The sequence below is a fragment of the Microcebus murinus genome, chromosome 28 (genome assembly GCF_040939455.1).
Source record: "Microcebus murinus isolate Inina chromosome 28, M.murinus_Inina_mat1.0, whole genome shotgun sequence".
In the NCBI taxonomy this organism is placed as follows: domain Eukaryota; kingdom Metazoa; phylum Chordata; class Mammalia; order Primates; family Cheirogaleidae; genus Microcebus; species Microcebus murinus.
Window position 1 is genome coordinate 10,839,406 of NC_134131.1, and position 23,537 is coordinate 10,862,942.

Genomic DNA, 23,537 nt, shown 5'->3' on the forward strand with positions numbered 1-23,537 from the left:
TGAGGTGCTTATCAAAAAATACCCCATCAGGGCCAAGTGGGCTTCAATCCCAGAGATACAGGGACGGTTCAACATTGGCAAATCTATCAATGTAATTCACCACATACATAGAAGTAAGTGTGTCTGCCAGAGTGTGAGTCGACCTGGAAGGTCTTCTGAAACCAAGTCACACGGAAGGAACCAGAGCCTCCTACAGCAGAGGGAGAAGAGCTTTCAAAGTCCTGATTTCTAGTCCCAGCTCTGCCACCTTCTGGCTGGGTCTCCCTGAGGACGTCAGTCAGCGTCCCTGGGCCAGGTTCTTCAACAAGAAAAGCGGAGACTGAGAACAGCCACAGAAACCATCTCAGGGCTCCTGTGGGGCTACCTGAGGCTGACAATGTGAGGTATTGACTCACAGAGAAAGCCAACTGGCTTGGGGACCCAGAGAGTGAAGCTGGGTCTCCCCAGCTAGTCCTTCATGCAACTCCCAACTCAGATCGTACAGCTGTGGAGTGGACTTCCCAGGAGGTAGTGAGCTCCCGAGCACCAGACGTATTCAAGCCAGATTTAGATCTGTGCCTTCCAAACCAGGCGCCACCCGCCACATGACCGCTTGAAATGTCGCTAGCCTGGACTGTGATGTGCTATAAGTACAAAACCAACACCAGATTTCAAAGACTTATTACAGAAAAGAAATGTAAAATAGCTCAGTATTTTATACTGATTACATATTGAAATGATACTATTTGGCATAAATTAGATTAAATAAAGTATCTTATTAAAATTGGATGTCACCTCTTTTTACTTTTTTGGTGCGACAACTAGGAAATGTTATATTACATGGGTGGCTTGTACTATATAACAGTTCAACTGGACAGTGCCAGTCGGAATCCTGGGTGCTCCCAGTATGGTCCTGGGGTGGCAGCATCCGCACCTCCCGGGAGTAGGTTCTTTTTCACCTAAGCCGAAACCTACCTTTTCCCCATGTTCTTCCTCCCCCTGGGTTCCCGCCCTGCCTGCTCCCCTCCCAGCCACAGCCCCACCCCAAGTCCTTAGGGCCTGGGGGGGACAGTGACAGCTCCCTGAGGCTGCCCCACTCCAAGCTGAGCCACCTGAGCTCCTCCCAGGCCAGTGTGCCCTGCCGCTACCTCTGCGCCTGCCCCAGGCTGCCCATGTCAGTCCTGGGCTCTGGGGGAGTGGGGGTCTGCGCAACCCAGAGCAAAGTGCGGTTCTAGAAACCAGGCCCCACGGAGCTGGAGCCACAGACGTTTCCTGTCCCCGTGGGAGGGGCTGCCCTGCCCTGCCCCTGCTCCCATCCCGAGGCCTCTCTTATCCTGTCCCCTCCCTTCCCAGGCACCGTCCACTGCTATCACTGGGGCATCACTGACAGGACCTGTCCGGGCCCTGCCCTTACTGTGTCATCAGAGAAAACTAGAAAAATCTCAGGTCTTGTGGGCGTCCTCCGCCCCAGCCTGGCCTGGTCCCCTCTGACCCATCCTCAGCGGCTTCTGCTCTTTCCTCTGGCCCCACACACTGGGCCTGGTCATCCCACTGGGCTTCCCCCCAACCCCCCCGCAGACCTCCTGGCCCCCATCTCTGCCCCATCCAGCCCAGCTCCACCTGCCTCAGCAGCCACAGGGAGCCGGGCCCTGGTGCAAATCCCGCTTCGCCACCCTCTTGGCGTGTGTGGCCTGGGTGAGGCCCTCTGACTCTGGGCCTCAGTGTCCCGCGGATGAATTGGCCCAAGGGAGGGAGCCTCCAGCTCTGCCACAGCTCCACGGTTCTCCTGGGCACGCCCAGAGGCCGCGCTGCTCGCTGGGGCAGTGGAGGCTGGGGACGGTGGCCAGATTCAGCACATAAATAGGTCAAAAATGAACCTTGACTTCAGCTTGGGCCTTATGCAAAGGTCAATTCAAAGCACACCGCAGAGTCCTGCAGAGCGGGAGCTGCTGAAGTAACCAGACACAAAAGCACAGATACTGGGAGAGTCCTCATATGGAGACCCAGAGCAGTTACAGTCACAGAGACAGAGAACATGGGGTGCAGGGGCCTAGAAGACCCTTCTGAGGCCAAAAGGAAGAAACCTGCCCCCTGCTCCCCACCATGGAAGAAATCAACGCCTTGCAAGGTTATTTGCCCAAGGCCATCCCAGGTCCAAGTCCTCCAAGTGCTGGCTGCAGGCCTTCCCATTTGCAGAGGCGAGAACCCAGCCCCGCTGGCTGTGCGGTAGAAGCAGAGGGCACAGCAGCCTGATCGTGCCCCTGCCCTCCTGGCCTGGTGCCTCAGGACCTCACATGCCACTGATGACCACCCTATCTGGTCAAATATGCGAGTGGCCCTAGGGACAGCAGAGAGGAGCACAGCTGAGCAAGCCTTATCTGCAGGCCAGTCTACGGCCAGGGCAGGGGTGGGAATCTAGCTCCCAGGAGCACCCAGACCAGACAGGGCAGGGCAGGAGAGAGAGGGGGGGAGGGAGGAAGGGAAAGGAAAGGAAAGGAAGAAAAGGAAAAAGATGAGAGGAGAGGGGAAGGGAGGGGAGGGGAGGGGAGGAGAGGAGAGAGAAAAGAGAAGAGAGAAGAGAAAAAGAAAAGAAGACAAAAGAGAGGAAAGGGAAGGGAAAGGGGAAGGGAGGGGAAGGGAAGGGGAAGGGGGAAAGGGGGAAGGGGGAAAGGGAAGGGGGAAGGGAAAAGGGAAAGGGAAAAGGGGGAAGGGGAGAGGAAAGGGAAAAGAGGGAAGAGGAAAGAAAAGAAAAGAAGAAAAAAAAAGAGAAGAAAAAGAAAAGAAAAAACAAAAAGAAAAGAAAAGAACAGAAAAGAAAAGGAAAAGAGTCCAACCTGGCCACTAGAGGGGAGCATCGCACATAAGACCACTGCAAGCTGCCAGGGCACGGAGAAGCCTTCCCACACACAGAGCGAAAGCCACAGTCGTCAATGTGATTCAGACTTTGGCTTGCCCAGTATGCCCTGAAGCAAAGGGTCTTGTTTATAAATATAAAATTACAACTGTGAATGTGTTTCCCATATTACTCAGGTCCCCCCCACCCCCACCCCTGGGACTGAATATTTACACCTGTCCTGGAACAGAAGCAAATGAGTTGGAAGCTGCCCCGAAACTGCATATTCAGAAACAAGGCCCAGATCCAGCCCAGCGGCAGAGTCAGGCGTGGCAGGCAAGAAACTTTAGCCCTCATTTCTCAAAGGCCAGGGGACCTAATCTTATCAAGGAAGTCCTCACATGTGCGCTGTTTAAAGGAGCAGGAGCCCACTTCTCCTCTCATTCTTCACACATGGGTCTCAGCTGTGGTTATCGGCTACGTTCTTTTCATGAGCGTGAGCCTGGAACAAGTGAGCTGATAACGCACCTTTTCATCTTCATTATTTCCAGTGGGTGAATGTTTCCCACACACCCCGACTTCTCCCACCCTTCCCCTAAAAAAATCCACCTTTTTTTTTTTTTTTTTTTGAGACAGAGTCTCACTCTGTTGCCCAGGATAGAGTGCCGTGGTGTCAGCCTAGCTCACAGCTACCTCCAACGCTTGGGCCCAAGCGATCCTCCTGCCTCAGCCTCCCAAGTAGCTGGGACTACAGGCACTCGCCACTATGCCCAGCTAATTTTTTCTATATATTTTTAGTTGGCCAATTAATTTCTTTCTATTTTTAGTAGAGACGGGGTCTCCCTCTTGCTGGTTTCGAACTCCTGACCTTGAGCGATCCTCCCGCCTCAGCCTCCCAGAGTGCTAGGGTTACAGGCGTGAGCAACCGCGCCTGGCCAAAAATCCACTTCTTTAGGGTACCATAAACATTTTGTAAAAAGAAGGGGCACGTTCTGGGGGCGGGGGGAATGTGATGAAAACACTTCTTCCTTTGAAAATGTGTAGTCTTTACCTTGGGTATCTCATTACCATATTGAGAATAATTGACCTTCACAATGTGAAATGGACTTGAAGCAGGTCAAAGGTTTATGCACAGACCACTCTAAACTATTTTAACCCTCCTGTCTTGAATTCTACCTTTTCTAGAAGTACTTCCACTTAATTTTCAAAATCTCAAGAATAGGTTGAGTAAACTTGCCCAAAGTCGCAAATCTGGCAAGTGGTAGCACCAGAATTCAAACCCAGTGTGGCCCCAGATCCAATGTTCTTACCCCCTAATCCAGTCCACCGCCTCACTCCCCGGCCTGCCTTCTCCTTGAGGCCGTCTCTTCCCCAGGAATCTCCCCTCTTCCATCCACCCCTCCCCACCCCCAACTCACAACAACACTACGGATCCCAGGATGCAATACTGAGCACAGAAGTCACAAGAATCCTGTGAGTCCTGGCTCTGCCTCATTCAGCTGTGCACCTGGGGCGTCTTGAGTCCTAGTGTCCTAGGCGCACATTGGGAATACTAACCCAGAGCAACCAGTTCCTCCCCAGACTGCTGTGCACATTAAATCAGGTCATCTACATCAGCATCCAGCAACAGTGCCCGGCGCCTCCCAGGCGCCTGAAATTGTTGGCTGCAAGGCAAACCGGCCCAGAGAAGAGGGAGAACAATCAGTTGTTCTCCCCAGGAGGAAGTGAGCTGTTTCAGAAAGTAACACTCACCTTCCCCACCTGCTTTATAATACAGCCACTATCTGAGGGGGAAGAGAGTTGGTGACCTGCAGGGTCCCGTCACCATGTCCCCTTGAGCAGAGGCTGTACCAGTAGTCAGGGTCTTACAAGTCCTGTGCCTAATTCTTGCAAAGCCCTTTTCGGGAGTCCTTCTGAACAAAGTGATTCCAACTACAGGATGGTTTAGGGCAGTCCGTACACAGAGTTATCTTTCAGAGGACCCAGGTCCGTTATCACTGTCTCTGTGAAATATGTGACGCCTCATGGCACAGCCATCTGTCTGTACTGCTCTCCAGGGATTCTTTCTGACCCTTCCAGAGTGACTGGCTTCAGCTAGATTTTTGGTGGAGGTCTTCTTAGGGCCAGGGAAGGACATGCACCTCTGTATTTAATAGGTCTCCAAAAACAAACAGGAAGGAAGTGCTTCTTAACGGTTAATGCACCTGCTCTTGTGGCCATTTGAACGCAGTCTGTCACTGTCCTCAGAAGAGATGGAGAAGGGCTGATGGTTTTCTGGCAAGACAGATTCGGTACTGGCAGGACTAGCTTTTCTCCTAGATGAGCAGCTCTCAAATTTTTTTGGTGTCAGGATCCCTTTACACTTCTAGAAATGATTGGGGGACCCCAAAGAGCTTTTGTAATGTGAGTTATATCTAGAGATGTTTAACATATTAAAAATTAAGACTGGAAACTTTTTAAAACATAAAAATATACAAGCTCATATTCTATGAGCCATCAGGCTACATACTATGTAGTCTCTAGAAAACTCCATTCTATACTCATGAGATAATAAGAATAAAATAGGCAAATGACATCTTACTGTTATTAAGAAAATCGTTTTTACTCACAGACCCCCCGAAAGGGAACTGGAGACCCCTGGGGTCCCCAGGCCACACTTTGAGAATGGCCCAGCTAGATAAAACCTACTACACCAGCTTGTAGTGGATCCTGTCTGGCAAAACTTAAACTCTTCTCCTTTTGACATCCTCTTGATTTTTATTTCTGTTTATTTATTTTGGAGATAAGGTCTTTGTCTGTTACCTGAGCTAGAGCACAGTGGCATCATCATAGCTCACTGCAACCTCAAACTCCTGGGCTCAAGTGATCCTCCTGCCCCAGCCTCCCAAGTAGCTGGGACTATAGGCGCATGCAGGATTAAATGAGAAGGAAGAATTTAAATAACTAGGCAGAGCTACCTAAAGATGATTCTCTAAAATCAAAATGCAAATTAGCACTAAAAACACCACAGAAAACATTTAATAGGCTGATCAACCTATTATGGGCCAACAGACTGCCCTCTCTTTTCTTTTTTCCTTTTTCATAACTATTATGCCCACAGATGACATTTCCATTGGTATTGGACCTGCCAGAGGTTCTTTGTGAGGTTGGATTCAAGAGGAAAAACTTCAGAATCACACAATATATGTAGCAGTGATGAGATCTAACTTTCCTCGTTAATGAGAACTTCCTGGGACGTGTGGACCATGCAATATCAGGATGTTTCCAAATTCCAGGACTAACACAGGCCTGGGGGCAATCGTGCCAGCTGTTCGTTTGTTTGTTTGTTTGACACAGGGGTCAGCTAAGCTTTCACGTATAGTCTCTTTGTTCTTTCTTACTCTTTCTTAGTCCATGTTGCTCTCGGATCTACAGCTGTGAGTCTGTGGTTGCAGCAAGACCATCTGGCAGTACCTCCTGCTCCTCTGCTTTTAGTAATCATATTCGTGATAGAAACAACTACCTAGTAAGCACTTAGCCAAGTAGTTTGTGCTAAGCACTGTATGTTTGCATTATCTCATAGCTACTCCCAACTCCAAGAGGTAGGTGTTATCATCCCCATTTTACGTTTGGGGACACCAATTGCCTCCCAGTGGCACAGTTAAGCACATGGTGGTTCAGACAATGAGCCCTGACAATCTAATTCCAAGAGCCTCTGCTAACCTGCTTTCTAAAGACGGCAACCGAAGAGATTAAAAGGGGCATCATCCCGATGTCACTTAAATAAATAAAATCTTAATTTGGCAAGGGTCTGGAGCAGAGCAAAAATGATAGACGTTGCAAAAGCAACCAACACGAGCCCTTCCCGCAGGCACCGGAGTAAACGCAGGTGAGCTTTTTATCAGCGCCGCCCGACTAGGAAAGTCCCGTTTCCCCTGATCATGTGTGTGCTGGTTTCGCTTTTCCCCTAAGCGTTGATTCACAGCGTCTAACGTTACGCTGCTGAGGTGCCAAACTGACATGATGGAAGAGTTGCTCTGGTCAGTCCTCCAATTCCCTCAGCAAAGAAAACAAGGAGTTTGTCAAACGTGGCCCAGGCCCAGGCCCAGGGGCGGGAGAGCAATCCGACCTGCAATTACTCTGAAACGGAATTGCCTTCTTGCCCGACAACTGTGACTAATTCCAGAGGCCCAACCAGCCTTCTCATGATGATGACTTTGGGGTCAATTACCATTTGGGGGCAGATTAGAATCTGATCTGAAGCCGAAAAATTCCGTCCCTTAGCATTAATCCCTTGAACTTTCCAATCCTAAATAGGGCAAGTTTCAGAAAAGAACATTTCTCCTTCTACAGCCTACCTGAATATTGTTCTGTACTGCTTTTGCTTAATAAAAAAATTAATTAAACTCCTGCCCTGATGGTCTAAACACAAGAGTCAGAGGAAGGAAGGAGTTCTGGCCAACTGCCAAGGCTCCATCTGAGGCCCTTGGAGTTAATAATTTCCACAGTGTTTTAAGCATTTGCAACAACAAAAGCCAGTTCTCACTAATCGCACAACTGACTCTGGCCAAGCTATACAAGCAAAGCCTGCTCTGGGGCAGTTTATATTCTAGAGAATTCAGTTTTAATAAATAAAATGAAACTAGCAGTCAAGAAACTGACATTTCTGCTATCCTCTGATATTAATCTGCAAACTTAGTAGTAAGTGCTAAAGTTAATGAAAATGGGCTGTCTTGGCTCCGCTGAGGTTACCTACGGCTATTAAATCATTCTAGGTGGCTGGGGTGGGGGGGCGGAGGATAGGAGCCTCTTAAGGCATTTCTAGGCAAGATGAGGCCCGTGGACAAGCCCTTTTTCTCACACTCACGCACCTTTCTTACTTGCCTATTACTTACTTGATCAGTCATTCTTGAGACAGAAACATGTGCGATTGTGTGCTCTATGAAAGGAATCAACCGTTCATACTCTAGGTTGCAAACTGGCACCCCACCAGCTGAATCTGGCTGCAGAAGACAATTGTTAGGTCTTCAAGGCCACCCAACAAGGCAAGTCTTCTTTCTTTCCCCCTGACAGTCTGTCTGCTGGTTTTGCTTTTCCCCTAAGCTGTTTCAGAGCTTCTTACATTACTCTGTGTTGACGTGCCAAACTGACACCTCGGTTTAGTGGGGTTTTTTTGTTTGTTTGTTTCTAATCTGAATTGGCTGCCATCATTAAAAACTCTGAAGACATCAAACAAAAATGCAAATATCCAGCTACTCCTGGAAGCCGGATGACTGAGCAACAACTAACTCCAGGCTGGCACTGCCGCACGGCAGCGGCCGGGAGAGCAGGGGCAGTGGCAGCCCCTTCAGAACCGGCACCACTCATGCCCGGCCCGCGTCACCTGTCCATGCTTCTTGCCCGACTCTGTGCCTCCTCTGTTCCCCTCGCCAGCCAGGCTGCAAGTGAACGCCCTTGTGAGAAATATTGCTAATGGTAATGCTAATATTTGTTGGAAGCAAAGAGGAGGAATACGTGCAAAAATATCACTTAAAAAAGAAAAAACAGATCCCGTACTAATCTCTTCTATAAAACTCCCCAAGTTTCGGAACAGAAAGCACCATGTTTATGGTGTTCTTAAAAAATATTCCTTTTGCTAGGTCAACTGTGGATTTTACTACATGCAAAAATTTTATTTGCAGCTTGAAAACTGAGGATAAAAACATGATCTATTTTGAAAGGCGGTTAGCAAGAAGACCCGAATTCTGAGATCCTTAGGGATGAAAAACCATTTTTTCTCAACAACAGAATTCTCAGTAAAGACAGCCCCTGGAAAATGGAATTTACTGACACACTATTTTGGAGACATAATAGTGGAGACCTCCCCAAGCCCCCATCCCAATCAACACTTCCTAAAATAAATGGTATCTTCTATTTCTTTTTTTCCTGAAAGGTCATATGGACAATTGAGATAATTTGTCCAAAATGAGGTAGCGGGTGGAAAGAAAAAGGAAAAAAATGTCTATATTGACACAGATCTGTATTCCACTGAAACATCTATGTAACTTGTTGCTTTCAAAAAGGAAATGTCACTCTTGATTCCCACCACCATCACCTCCCATCTCCTCCCTGTTCTAATCATGTTTACAAGCTTTAAGAAAAAAGCTACTATGCCTCAACTGTCCTGTACACCCCTGAAAATAAAGCAAGATTGTCTAGGATTCAGGACCAAAGCAGACTTGGGAACAAACCTCAAATTCCCTCCACGCTTCAATGGGGCAAGAAATGAGTTAGAAATCAACTTTAGATATAAGAGCTCCTGGGGTGGAAAAAAGATTTTCAATACTGAACTGAGCACATTGACAAAATGGTCTGTTTTACTACAAGTGTTTCTTTAATGCAGAGATAGCTTGTAAGTGATTAATAAAACCAGAAACAGAGGACATAGAATGTGGAAGTCATGTTGGAGCATATGCGGTTTGAAGTGTTTTTTTAAATTTTAATTGAATACAGAATAGTTATACATATTTATGGAGTATGTATGATGTTCTGATACAGGCGAACAATGAGTAATAATCAAATCAAGTTCATTGGGGTATCCATCATCTCAAGCATTTATCATTTCTTTTTGTTGGAAACATTCCAATTCTACTCTTTTAGTTATTTTAAAATGTATATTATTATTAGCTAAGGCTGCCCTATTGTGCTACCTAATACTAGATCTTATTCATTCTATCTAACTGTATTTGTGTACCCATTAACCGTGCTCATTTTATCCTACCTGCCCCCCTTTCTCCATTACTCTTACCAGCCTCTGGTAACCATCATTCTACCCTCTCCCTGAGTTCAAATTTTTTTTGTTAGTTCCCACATATGAGTGAGAACATGTCATATTTGCCCTTCCATGCCTGGCCACATAAACTTAACATAACATCCTCCAGTGAAATGTGCTTTGAAACAATCAGGCACAAACCTTCCCACCAATGTAAGAGAAAACCCTAGCAATATATATGAGACCTTCAAAAAAAAAAAACCCTATGGAAGTGCCGTTAGTGCATGTAGTGGTCTATTTAGTGGCTTCAAGAATTGCGATACTTTCCACTATGTTAAGCTCTCTGAAAAGTTGGAAGTCCAGATAAAGATGCTGTAGACCAGTATCCACTTAAAAAAAACTGATTGATGGAGAAGTCTATACCCGGGATCAGATTCTCACTTGTGATGGAAGAGGTCTCCATCAGAAGTGTACGTCTTTAAGGACTTACATCTTTGAGAATGGAGGAGGAGCTTCAGGGTCTAAGGCTGCAAACGACTGACTGGTAGTAAGGCTGGCTGCAAATGCCAGTGGAAATTTCATTGAACTACTGGTTTTCATTCAGGTGGTTATTTTGTTAGTGCTCTGGTACGAGATGCAGACTTCCTTAAGTTTTGAGTGATCTTCCTCTACCCCTATTTTTCCCTTATATCCCTATTTTTTGTCTATGCAATTTTGCAGAAGGTAAGGTTTTTCAGTCTAGGGCATTGAAATCAAAATCATTATACTGCCATTTTGTTGGTCTACTCATATGTCAATATGCCACATTATAAAGTGTAGTAGCTATAGCTGTCTGAAGTTTGGTGTACTCTTATAGTTGGTAACCTAGACATGTGGTTCTTAAGTGAAGGGCTTGTTAGGATTTCATTTTAAATGCTAATATTATGCTGCTGTTAAAAATGCAATTCTAAAAACTGTGCCCCAAAACATCCCAAAATATTTATGCTATATGACATTAATTAACAGAAGAAGAATTCAAAATATACACACTATAAATATAAGGAAGTAGAATACATGCAGGTGGGAGGCAACCAGTCAAAACAAACTGTACTACAGTAGTGGTGACTTTAAAAATAAAGTATCTCATTTCCTACATTAGCTATTTCCCACAAATGTTTGTTTCTTTTGCCTGGGATTAATCATCAATTGGGGGAAGTTTTTAGAGAAACATTTTATATCCAAGAAATGACTGAACAACAAACAAATACAGTGAAATATGTCAGCCATGTGATCATTTTTCAATATGTTTTCACATGTTATGAAGCTAAGCACAAAAGTAGCAATCAAGTGTTGGTTAAACACTTATGAATGTTATTTGACTTAATAATTTCTTTCAAATGACATGCATGAAACAGCTTCGGGGCCCTCAGGACTGGGGAACCAGGATGGGATCCTGACGACGGGGACCTCGGGTTGAAAGCCATCACTCTAGAACAAGGTGCTTTCCTGGCACCTGAAGCAGCTGCCGGGTTTTACAGAACCACCAACCAAGGCAGCACCCTTGACGTCACATTATCTACTGCTGCAAGAAGCAGCAAGGTCAGGATAGGGTTCCCGGCAGAATAGTCTTGCTTCTTGGAATAAAAATTCCTACAAACTGGCCCATATAGCAAAATTATCCACTAGCTAATGGACATGAAAGTTCTGTAGCAAACTAAACACACAAATGTCCCAAATCATTTTTAAAAGAAAACACAAAGAGGGAAAGAGAAAAGAAATGAATGAGAGTAAAACCTGATTTAGCAGATACCAGTTTATTCAACATAGTGCATGACTCAAAGCATCTGACATTCCACAGCCAACAAGGTTTCCTACTTCTCTGTTACAAAATATTGGATGATGCCCTGAATATAGCTGATTCAAGGTTCTTGAACCTTTTCTCCTGTAGGTATTAACAGAATTAAGCAGGTTTCCCTGTTTAGCACACATTTCACGTTCACTGAAGGCTTTGGGGAGAGGGGAAAACAGGGCTTCTAACTGCCCCTCTGAACCAAAGGCACTTAATGTTGAAAGATAAAGCACAACAGAGTCACCCCACAGACATTCCTTTGTGTTCAGGTTGCTGAACTTTAGCACACCATCGCTGGCCCACGTGGGCTACGCCACAGCAATGTAGAAGACACTGATTTCCTTGGGAAAACAAAGTGCAGTGTGAATATAAAGAACTCATCGCCACCCTTTTCTGAAAATATTACATAAGAGAACTCTTATTTTACATGATTAGTATCACCCAAGGTTCACACATGGAAAAAAATAGCTCAAAAATAATCTGTCGTAAATTCTCACTATGAAATCACAATATATTCTGATAATCACTCTTAGAATTTGGAGATAACCTCAGAGGTCAGGTTGTCCACCATCATTTGATGCATCAGGGCTCTGAGGCCCACGCAGAAGGTCGAGTATTAGACCCTGGGGCCTAAACCCTGGGGCAGAGCCTGGGTAGCAGGCAGGCCTCCTGAAGCCTAGTTCAGGGTTCCCTCGCTCCCCTTCCTTTTTTTTTTTTTTTTTTTTGAGACAGAGTCTCACTTTTGTTGCCCAGGCTAGAATGCCATGGTGTCAGCTTAGCTCACAGCAACCTCAAACTCCTGGGCTCAAGCGATCCTCCTGCCTCAGCCTCCCGAGTAGCTGGGACTACAGGCATGAGCCACCATGCCCGGCTAAGTTTTTTTATATATATATATATATATATATATATATATATATATATATATATATATATATATGTTTAGTTGGCCAATTAATTTCTTTCTATTTATAATAGAGATGGGGGTCTTGCTCTTACTCAGGCTGGTTTTGAACTCCTGACCTTGAGCAATCCACCCGCCTCAGCCTCCCAGAGTGCTAGGATTACAGGCGTGAGCCACCACGCCTGGCCTCCCCTTCCTCTTAAAAGACTCTCCAAAGTAAAACACGACGACGAGGATCTCCAAAGATGCACCACATGATAAAGCACGTGCACTGACACAGGTCAGCGATTTGGTCTCACAAGATGGTTCCTTTGGCCATTGGGCAGGTACGTAACCCACCTTGGGGTGGGAATTCTTTGCATGAGATCATTCAAAGTTCCAAGGGAGGCCCAGTGCAGGTCAGACATGACTTCTTGGATTTGGGAAGGCTCTCCTTGGCTGTCAGTCCGTGGTGGGCAGGCGGTCAGCTGCACAGCGGAATCCCAGATTCGAAGAGGAACTATCAGGGGTGTTCTGGCTTCGAGCAGCACAGCGATACCTATAGCAGTAGGACTGTGCAGAGAAGAAAGCGACGTAAGTGCTACTGGGACGGAGGGCTCCACACTGGCAGCTGCATGTTACACAGAAGTGAAAGCTGTTCAGAAATTACGCTGCCCTATACACGGTGCTTCCCCACAACCTTCACAGACACTTAGCGCGTGTGCTTTGGAAAGAGACGCACATTCAAGAATTAGCCACATATTATCTGATGTCCTTTACCTTATAAACATAACACAGATGCAGTACAAGATGCTGGTGTCAGCATTACTTATAACAGCAAGAAGCAAAGAAATGTAGAGACCAATGGTTTAGGCATATCCATAGGACAGAATCATAAGCAGCCACTGAAAATCATGTTTTTACATAATAGTTAATGAGAATGTTAAATGAAAAAGTCAGACTGTAAAGCTGTAGATGTAGTATGATCTCAAGCGTGATAATTATATATGCCAAGAAAAAACAGACCGGAAGATTCAGAATGCACCACAGTAGTTGTCCTCCAGCAGCTGGGTTTCGTATTTTCTACACTAAGTATATATTGATTTTTGACATGAAACTAAGTGATAAACATAGATGGCAACTGGGAAAATATTAAGAGTAACATTAAGATACCATTTACTATCCAGTATCCAGTAGATGGGCAAAAAATTAAACAGCCAGCCTAGGAACACCAAATGTAGGAAAGGCTGTGGGAAAACGCTGCTTTTTGTATACACTGCCTTTAGAGTTTAAATCATCCGAACTCAGAGCTATGCATTTGTTCGTGTGGTTGTTTTGTACCGGTGTTATTTATAAGAGCAAGGCGCAAGCATACACACGCACACCAACACAGACCTTCAGCACAGCAGGCACGGTGCTAGGCACCATTACCTGTTACTTCATTTTTATCATAACAGCCCAGAGAAAGTAATGAGTTACCCAAGATCTGTCTGTGGTGTTCCTGCTTCCCTAGCAAGAGTATACTACACTCCCAGAGGGAAAGGTACCACAATCTGTGACTTCTTTTCCCACACCCAACACACATCTGCCTACACACACACACACACCTGCCTACATACACACACACCTGCACGTCCCTGGCCACCTAGCCGGTATTCGGTAAAGAACTACAAATTACTTGCCACAAACACTTCAAAAGCTTCCAGATTCCAAATATAGTCATGCACGGGACTCTTGTGCTCTAGGATTGTTCTCTGATCCAAAATAACAGAGAATGAAAATAAACTAGTCATCCTGGGTACCACGAGCATAAACTCTGAATTGGCCCAGTAAGACCTCAAGTCCCTGCCGGCCGGTTAAAGAAACGACACAAAGAATCGTGTAGAATAACGTTGGAATTCACGCAGAAGAGATAATTTGCAGGTTGGGGAAACAAGTCAGCATGCAGGAAGATTTTTTTTTCTTAAATATGAATTATTCTCTTTTCTCTCACAAAAGTACAGTGCTTCTAATCTTCATAAAATTATCTCTGAAGGTGACAAGACAATTCTCTGGAGCACTTCCACCATAAAAAGAAAGACACAGTGCTTTGTCTTCTATAGTGATACAACAGCAACTAATTTTCTCATGTTCCTTGTGGCCAGGGAAGAATATAACAAACATTACTAAATCTCAGGTAGGCGGAGGGAAGTTTAATTAAAAATGTGTTTGATAAAAATAATAAAAATCGGTGGCATCTGCTACTGTGTGTGGTCCACATGCAATGGAAGCTCTCAAATGACTAGAGGTGACCATGCAGGAAGACACAACAAATGCCTCACTCCACGTATGGCCTGCTCATTGGGCTGCTGTGAAACAACAGTGCTCTGGCACTTCTAGAATCAGGTTCCTGTGGATGATCCAGGGTCCCATGAAACCAAGCATGCTTAGTGAATTCCATGCTGCAGTAAGGATCAAGTTCAGGGCAGGCAGGACGACAGACAACAGATGACATGGGCATTCTTGTTCTATAACTGTACCACACTTGTGACCAAATCAATCATGCGCTTCCTGATTGGCCACTGTATGTGCCCAGCGGGGAAATCATGTCTCAGCATGGTCTTGTCTTGCTAGAGATCACAGGCTGGTTGAGGAACAGATTACACATCAATCAGCTACAAGACATGCTAGGGTTAAACAATTCTGAGGTTATTAGTAATGGAGGTGAAGGAAGTGTTCCTTATAGAATGCAAAGTCTTTGGGAAAGACTATTTTGGAAGGCACAACTTGATCTGAGTGGGATTTCTCAGACTTCACACACGAGCAAGCCTGGAGAGCATGTATAAATCCAGCACCCAGAGATTCTGACTCAAGAAGTCTATGGCAGGGCCCTAGACTGTGTATTTCTAACAAGCTTTTAGGTGTTGCTGATGCTATAAGGCCCATGGCCCACACTTTGAGCACTGATTTATTTTAAAAGGAGAAAACAAGGCCCATCAAGTAGAGAAAATAATGATGTCGACAGCATGAAAACTGAAAAATTCAGGCAGCTTAAGAGGATAACAAGACCATAGCTGGATCACGTCACAGCATGGTTTATTTGTTCATTAGATATATGGGCTTACAATATGTCAGATGCTATTTTAGGCATGAGGGATACAATCAGAACCAGACAAACAAGGCACCTGTTATCAGGGAGCTGACATTCAACAGAGAGCAGTGTGACAATAAACAAACCGATAAACTGAAGGTTATTTCCGGTACCAGTCATGTCAAAGGAAACTGAGATAAAGGAAAGAGGACTGAGAGTGACTGGGTGGACACTTGAGACAGGGTGGTCTGGGAAGGCCTCTCTGATAAGGTGACATGTGGTCTCAGTTGCTCAAAGATCTGGAGAATGAGAATTCCAGGAGTGACTGGTACAAAGACAGTTAATAATGACCAGGAAATGTGGGTGGATAAATAGGATGGAGTCACATTCCAGTCTTCTCAGCAGACAAGAGTCTGGGCTTGATACAAGTGAAAACTGTGACAGCTAACATTTTACTATTTAATCTTAGCAAAGGTGAAGCCTTTCTGAATTTGTTCCCTCATCAATAAAATGCAGCTACTAATGGAATAATTTTAGCATACTTCACCTTGTTTTTACATAAACAACTAAAGCACTACACACTTGGAAGGCCTTCTAGCTGTTACTTTATAATGAACATAACACTCGATCACAGAAACTAGTTCTGCCTGTCTTATCTGACCTCTGGGGTAATCTGTTTCCTCACTACAACAACAAAAGCATTAGCCGGCTTCTAAGCAGGTCTTGGAGAGCTTGTGCTCACTTGGAGAAAGATGATAATACCCCTCCTCCAGCATCTGAACCTGGATACACATTTGCTACATGAATGGAAAAGTTGAGGGATCTCTCTGTGGATATGACATAGGACTGAGGTTTTTGTTGGATGACATATTCCTATCTGCCATTTATCTCTTATTTTAAAAACTACTTTAAAATAAAATGATGTTCATATGCCACAAACCCCAGGATATAACAACTCAAATGAGCAGTATCTGCCCAGAGCACTGTGTTGAGAAGGATTCCCATAGCTGTGACATAGGATAATGTAAAAGAGATCCATAATATATAAGAGATTTTTACCATGGCTATATATTTGAAGACCCTGGTATATACAGAATAATTCCATTGTTGAAAGAAAACAAGAGAATGCATGAAATATTTGATAGAATACTACTACCAGTTTTCCATAGGCAGCAGGATGATTTTTATTTCCATTTTTATCTTTAATGTTTATGCAATGAAAATGTTTTGTTTGTATAACAAAGACCTTAAAATCAGTGACAACAAAAGGAGTTAGTTCTTTATCAGATCACAGCAATCCCTGAGGCCTTTCATTAACCAAAATGACTATGCAGAACTCAACACTAAAAAAGCAAGTCTCACTACAAAAGTTAGTGCGGAGAGGTCAGGCCCATCACTTGAGAAAACAGTCAATTCACACCATCATTCCATTTCAAATGCACTGGTTCACTCAGCAAACACTTATTAGTAAGTCGTTCACTTTAAGTTCCAACTAATGATGCACATAATTAAAGAGGTAAATGGCCTGATTATGAATGTCCTCATTGTTCTTTTTTTCCAACTCTACTTTTAGCACTTTAAGTGGTTCTTAAGGATGTGAGGTCTTTAGGTGGCTGAAAATGGGTCATTCTATTAATTAAGAACAGAAAAAGTGGGAAGGACCTGTTTTAGTCCTATTTCATCAAAATGTCTAATTACTGTGTGAAATTGATCTCCATATCTGTGTTAAGAATGTGACAGTGGACTTGGGAACAATCAGTTTAAGATAATGACTTACCAGCCTTGGGGCTTTGAAGCCAAGTGGAACAGCAATATGGTGTTTATAGGAAGAAGACTTTTAAGGTAATTGTGGCTCAAGTTGAACAAAATCATTATAGAGAACCACACACTAGAACTCAGGTCTCTGATTTCCCCTTCATTGTTCTTGCTACTGACAGTAGACCAACTCCTTTTGCTCTTCATCTTGGCAGGAGAGTAAGGATTTCCTCAATGCTATGGGGGGCTGAAGACCCCACAGGGATTAATCTAACAACATCAATGACAACAACTAATATTTCTTGAATACTTACCATATGAACCACTCTAAGAACCTCACATACATTAACTCACTTAATCCTCCCAAGAACCCTGTGAAGTAGTACTATTAATATCTACACTGTGTATATAAGGGAAAATTGAGGTGGAAAGATGTTCACAGTGTGCCTAAGATTACATGGTTTATAAGTGGTAGATCTAGGATTCCAGCCTATTCAATCCCATTCCAAAGTCTGTGCTCTTAACCAGATGCCATGTTGCCTCATAGTTCTTTCTTTCTGTGCCCTCTTCTCCTTACTGAATCTATACTTTGGATAGACTTCCATAAAGTTATCAATGATCATCAGCATTTACTTTAGCCAGGCAAACTGGCCCTGACCCATGATCGAAAATAAGCTACCTTCTAAGCAAGGTGATTTTTAAGAAAATGAATTACAACATTTTTCTTTCTTTTCATTGATTTCCACTTACATCATAAGCATACTATTTAGGATTCTGCCTATCTAGTTAGGAGCTCATTAGTTGGTTCCTTCTCCAAAGGAGAAGGAGGAGGGACATAACCAAATTATAATAAAAATGATGACTAAGGAGGATGTTGACAGGAGCACCTAACGTCTACTGAACCTTTACCATAAGCTATACCAAGAGCTTATCTATGCTGGTCCATTTATTCCTCATAAAACTCTTTTACAAGGGGTGCAATTATGATGTATATTTTACAAACATGAAGACTGAGGCTTAGAAAGGTTAAGTAATTTGCCCATAGTCACATACCTAGCAAGAAACAGTTACAAAACTCCAGTCCAGATATAATACCAGGATCTATATCTTAATAATTTAGTAAAAGCTGCTACTCTTAACATAGAAGGTGGCTAAGTACTCGGAAAATAATTCACTACCAATACTGTGCTGCTTTCCTAACCTCACAAAAATAACCAGACTGATGTTAAAAGACCAAAACAATGTACAATTCACTTGACCACCAAGATCCAGGAACTGCTGTTATTCTCTGTAAAACCCTGTGAATCCTATTCAGTTTTGTCACTCTGCTACTCTCCTCTTCTGGAATGTTTTCCCCATCACACTGAGCCTGGCTAAACTAAAACTTATCCTTCAGGTACAATACGAAAAGTTAAAGGTTTATTATATAAACTCTAAATCAACCACTAAAATTTTTAAACAGAGTTATAGGTAATAAGCCAAAAGAGAGAAAATGGAGTGATGAAAAATAAGTAACCAAAAGAAGACATACAGAGAACAAAGGGAACAAAGAACAGATGAGACAAAGACAAAAAAAAAAAAAAAAAATCAAGAAGGCACATTTCAACTCAACTGTATCAATAGTCACATTAAATATAAATGGTCTGAACACCCCAAGAAGAGGCAGAGATTATGCCAACAAATTCAATAACTCAGATGAAATGGACAAATTCCTTGAAAGACACAAACTACCATAATAATCAAGAAGAAACAGATAAACTGTATAGCCCTGCATTTATTAAATAAATTAAATTTATAGTTATAACTTTATGCCCACATGGCTTCAATGGAGAATTCTTTTTTTATTTTTAATTAAAAATTTTCTTAGGCCGAGGCAGGCGGATTGCTCGAGGTCAGGAGTTCAAAACCAGCCTGAGCAAGAGCAAGACCCCGTCTCTACTATAAATAGAAAGAAATTAATTGGCCAACTAATATATATAGAAAAAACTAGCCAGGCATGGTGGCGCATGCCTGTAGTCCCAGCTACTCGGGAGGCTGAGGCAGAAGGATCGCTTGAGCCCAAGAGTTTGAGGTTGCTGTGACCTAGGCTGACACAACAGCATTCACTGTAGCCTGGGCAACAAAGCGAGACTCTGTTTTAAAAAAAAAAAAAAATTTTTTTTCTTTTCTTTTCATGTGACCTTGTTTGGAAATATTCACTGGTGAATTCTATCAAACATTTCAGGAATGATGCTAATTTTACATCAACTCTTCCAAAAAATTGAAAAAAAGGTAATATTTCCCAACCCAATCTATGAATACAACAGTACCTTGAAACCAAAACCAGAAAAAGACATTATAAAAAAAGAAAACAACAGGACAATCCCCATCATGAACAAGATGCAAAAATGCTCACTTATCATTTTAGCAAATCAAAATCCAAAATATATAAAAAGGATAATACATCATAACTAAATGGCATACATCCTAGGAATGCAGGGATGGCTTAATATTTGAAAATCAATGTAATTTACCATATTGAAAAAGAAAGAACATATGATCATCTCAATAGACACAGAAAAGGCATCTGGAAAATCCACATCCACTGCTGATAAAAACTCACCAAAAAATTATCTATAGAAAAAAACCTCCTCAGGCCAGGTGTGGTGGTGGCTCATACCTGTATTCCTACCACTTTGGGAGGCTGAGGCGGGACAATTGCTTGAGTCCAGGAGTTCAAGACCAGCCTGGGCAACATAGGGAGACCACATCTCAATCAATCAATCAGTCAATCAAATCCAAATCTAAAAAAAAAAACCACCACTACATTGAGAGTTTGGGGGAAAAAACCTTCCTCAAACTGGTAAAGGGCATCTACAAAAAGCTATAGCTAATATCATACCTAATTTTGAAAACTGAATGTTTAATCCCTAAGGTCAAGAATGAAGTATGAATGTCTGCTCTTATCATTCCTACTCAACCATACAGTAAGAAAAAGTTATAAAAGGCATCCGGACTAAAAAAGAAGAACTGACTATATTCACAGATCATATGACCACCTATGTTGAAAACTTGATATATTCTACAAAACCATTACTAGGACTAATAGATGAGTTTAGCAAGGCTGTGAGATACAAGGGGAACACATGAAAATCAACTGTACCATGTAAGTGTATTTAAGAAAAACATGTATTAGTTTAAAAGATATTTTAAAAGAATCAAGTGGAAAGCTTATGAAAACACAGATTAAAAACAATCTATTAATAAAAACTATAGAACATCAGACGCATTCATATGCATGGATTTAGGATGGTTTAGTGTTATTCACTTGTTGAAAATGTCTTTTACAAGCTTAATTTTCCCCATTTATTTTTGAAAAATCTTCTGGTCCCCAATTACTTGAAAAGTAAATGGATTCTCAATTTAGAAAAGTACCATATGTCAGAGACATAACTGGTAGCAATTAGGAGTTTGAGATACTATTGTACAAAGAGAGATTTAACTGTTTCTCACAGAAGTTTGGATGTCCGGCAAGATCCAAGTACACCTGTTTTAACAGCTTCAATTAGAGAAACAATCTGGGACGAAAGACTCTGATGTATATATACGGACATGTAAATATACTGGGAAGACCTGGGACAATGCTTTTAATTTAAAATAAAAACAGGATTTTATAAAGATTAAATTTGTCTAAATCTTGTTATGAAAGTACCGTGTTTCCCCGAAAATAAGACCTACCCATAAAACAAGCCTTAGCAGGATTTCTAAGCATTTGTGCAATAGAAGCCCTACCCCGAAAATAAGTCCTAGTGATGGGTGTGGCTACGCAGCGCATCTGCACAACCCATGCATTTCCTCTCCGAGCTGTCAAGAAGACGAGCAGCCCTTCTCATCTGCCTCATGAGAGCTCTATGGCTCAACATGAGAGATTGGGGTCAATGGTTCTAAAGGAAATAGAGTCAAAAGACATTCAAGATGGAATTCGGGGTTTGGAGAGTTAGGATGATGTTCCAGAAGAAGATGACTTCACTAGATTTGAATCAGTGTAGATTGTTGTACTGTTCTTTAAAAAAAAAATAACACATCCCCTGAAAATAAGCCCTAGGGTATCTTCTTGAGGAAAAATAAATATAAGACCCTGTCTTATTTTCGGGGAAACATGGAAGGTACAAAGCATAAACTGAACTAACTCTATGAACATCCCCCTGAATCACTGGATTAAAAATTCGAAGTTAATGCCTAAGTCACTTGGTTGAAAAATAAAAAATATATATAAAATAAAATATTAAATATTAAAAAAAAATTCTAAGTTAAGAGATACAGAAGACGCACATACCAACAAACTCACACGTACAGTCTACAGGGATTCTCTTTAGGCCAGTGGTTCCCAAACTTTGCTATCTGTTTTCATCACATTAAGAACTTTAAAAAATCTGATGCTCTAGTCACGTCCTGGAAAAATCCAATCAGAATGAGGATAAGCAGGGAACCAGGCATCTGTATTTTCTGAAGATCTCAGATGATTCCAATGTGCAACGAAGTTTAAGAACCACTGTTTTCAAGCAAAATTTGATAATGCCACCATCATCAAATTAGTAACTGAATTTGGAGCCATTATATGTTGTTTTAAGTCTCCAAGTGCCTGCACTAAGTGTATTACCTTGGGAAACTTCTTGGCAATAACAATCCGCAAAATGCCATCTTTGCACAGATATAAAAGAAACTAAAGTGCTGGAGACATTAAAAATATATGATTCGAAGAAAAAACGGAGGGGATGGTATTCGATTTCCAAATTCCTTATAAAGTTTACTTATAAAACACCAGGTTCCCTACGACTAACCAAGAACAGCCAGCTCTGACAATAAAACCATAGTGCAAAGAGCAGAAACACTCTCTGAAAAGGCTGCTTGTTTCACAAGGCACAAACTTTATGCCTAGAACACTCGGGATGCTTCCATTTCCATATATCACAAACCACCCTCCCTTTATAACCCTCACCCGAATCTCAACAGAGAACCCATAAATGTATAGGAGTCTCAAATAAATTTATAGGGTGTGCTTCCAGACTTACATACTGGAAAGAGTATATAGCCCCCACCCTCACCTCTAGTTAGTTCAAGGGACAACAAAGCTCTCTCAAAGGGGCAGGATTCAACAGACAGCATTTGGTTGACAACAGGTCATCTCCACCACCTCTGCTGCTTCTGCCACTTTTTCCCATGCTTGGAATCTTAAGGACATTCACTTAAGATGAATGTCCTACTTTTTTCCAGTTTCAGTGTATGTATGTATTAGCAGAAGTAAATGGGACAGTTGGGGGCTACTGTTTACCATGGATCCATAAACCTGCTATTAGAACACCAAAATAGAGCTAAGTGACATGACTTACCCTATGGCACATGTAGGATCCACCCTTCTTCACACGGTCTTTCCCAGAAGGGGGCCCTTTCTATGGATAAAGAGAAAAGAATAGGTTAGTCCAGAGACCACACTGCCCCCTCACATAGCCGGAGAGAGTCCATTTTGATCCAATCAGCTCTCTTATGGTTTCCTAAACTCTCCACACGCCTTCTGCCCTTGGGCCTTCTGCCTGCACCCATGAACCCTCACAAATGCCCATCTCCCCCCAAATCCTACCCATACCCTAAGCTGCACCCCAAGTTCCTACTCCTTGGTGAAGTCTTTCTGATGACAGGAAGCAACCCTGCCTCTAAGTGCCCCCAGCATTTCTTGCCATTGTGACTGATTGGCAGCACGTTTGACCCTGCCTGGTCGATATGCAAATTTATCCTGCCTGATCACGGCTTTGCTCAATGAGAGTCACAAGCCTCTTTGAATTACATGCTTTTATAATCCCACTGTGCACACCTAATAAACCCTTTCCTGATGGAATAAAAGAGTTTACTTTTTATCCTTTTAAAAAATGTTAGGTCTGGTTTATTGATGTATACTTTATTAAACAGAGTAAAATCCACTCTTTTAAAATGCACATTTCTGATCAGTTTTGACAAATGTATAGTTATGTAACTGCCACCACAATCATGATGCAGAACATAGATTATCTTTTAAAAAAAAAGACTTCTATAGCACTCACTATGAATCAGGTATGGTTCTGAACAATTTGCAAACAGTAATTCAGATACTCTCCATACAGTTTCAGCAGTGAGTTATGTAAGTGACAAGTGGCACAGCCAGGCAGCTTTGCTCCAGAGTCCATTCTCTGAAGCACTGCACTGTGCTCTCACTAAGAGACCAACAGTGTAGGAAACTAGGTGGTGCCTAAACGGAGGCAGGAAGGAGTGGCAACTATCTATCGCTGTAAGGAGAATTAAGATCCGTACAGAGCCAGTCAAAAGGCCAGGCTGTTTTTCTAGGGAGGGCTCAGATAAAAGTGCAATAGAAATGAAAATCCTAAGGCTTCAGCTGCCAGGATAAAGCCTCAACATCAGGTCAGCCTTGCAAAGAGAATCTGAGAGGTACCA

The 23,537-nt window shown here is 42.8% G+C and overlaps 1 protein-coding gene across 2 annotated transcripts in view; it reads right to left on the reverse strand.

Moving 5' to 3' along the window:
* SUMF1 (sulfatase modifying factor 1) overlaps nt 1-23,537 on the reverse strand; it is a 103,301-nt gene that overhangs the window by 11,986 nt on the left and 67,778 nt on the right. Inside the window, exons 8-9 of one of the 2 annotated variants that reach the window (XM_012761154.2) lie at nt 22,445-22,504; nt 11,320-12,823 (exon numbers count right to left, since the gene is read on the reverse strand). In XM_012761154.2, the coding sequence (XP_012616608.2) occupies nt 12,713-12,823; nt 22,445-22,504 (171 nt within the window). In that variant the 3' untranslated portion in view covers nt 11,320-12,712. Of the gene's footprint in view, nt 1-11,319; nt 12,824-22,444; nt 22,505-23,537 lie in introns of those variants that run through there. The other variant, XM_075998556.1, reaches the window with a different exon arrangement.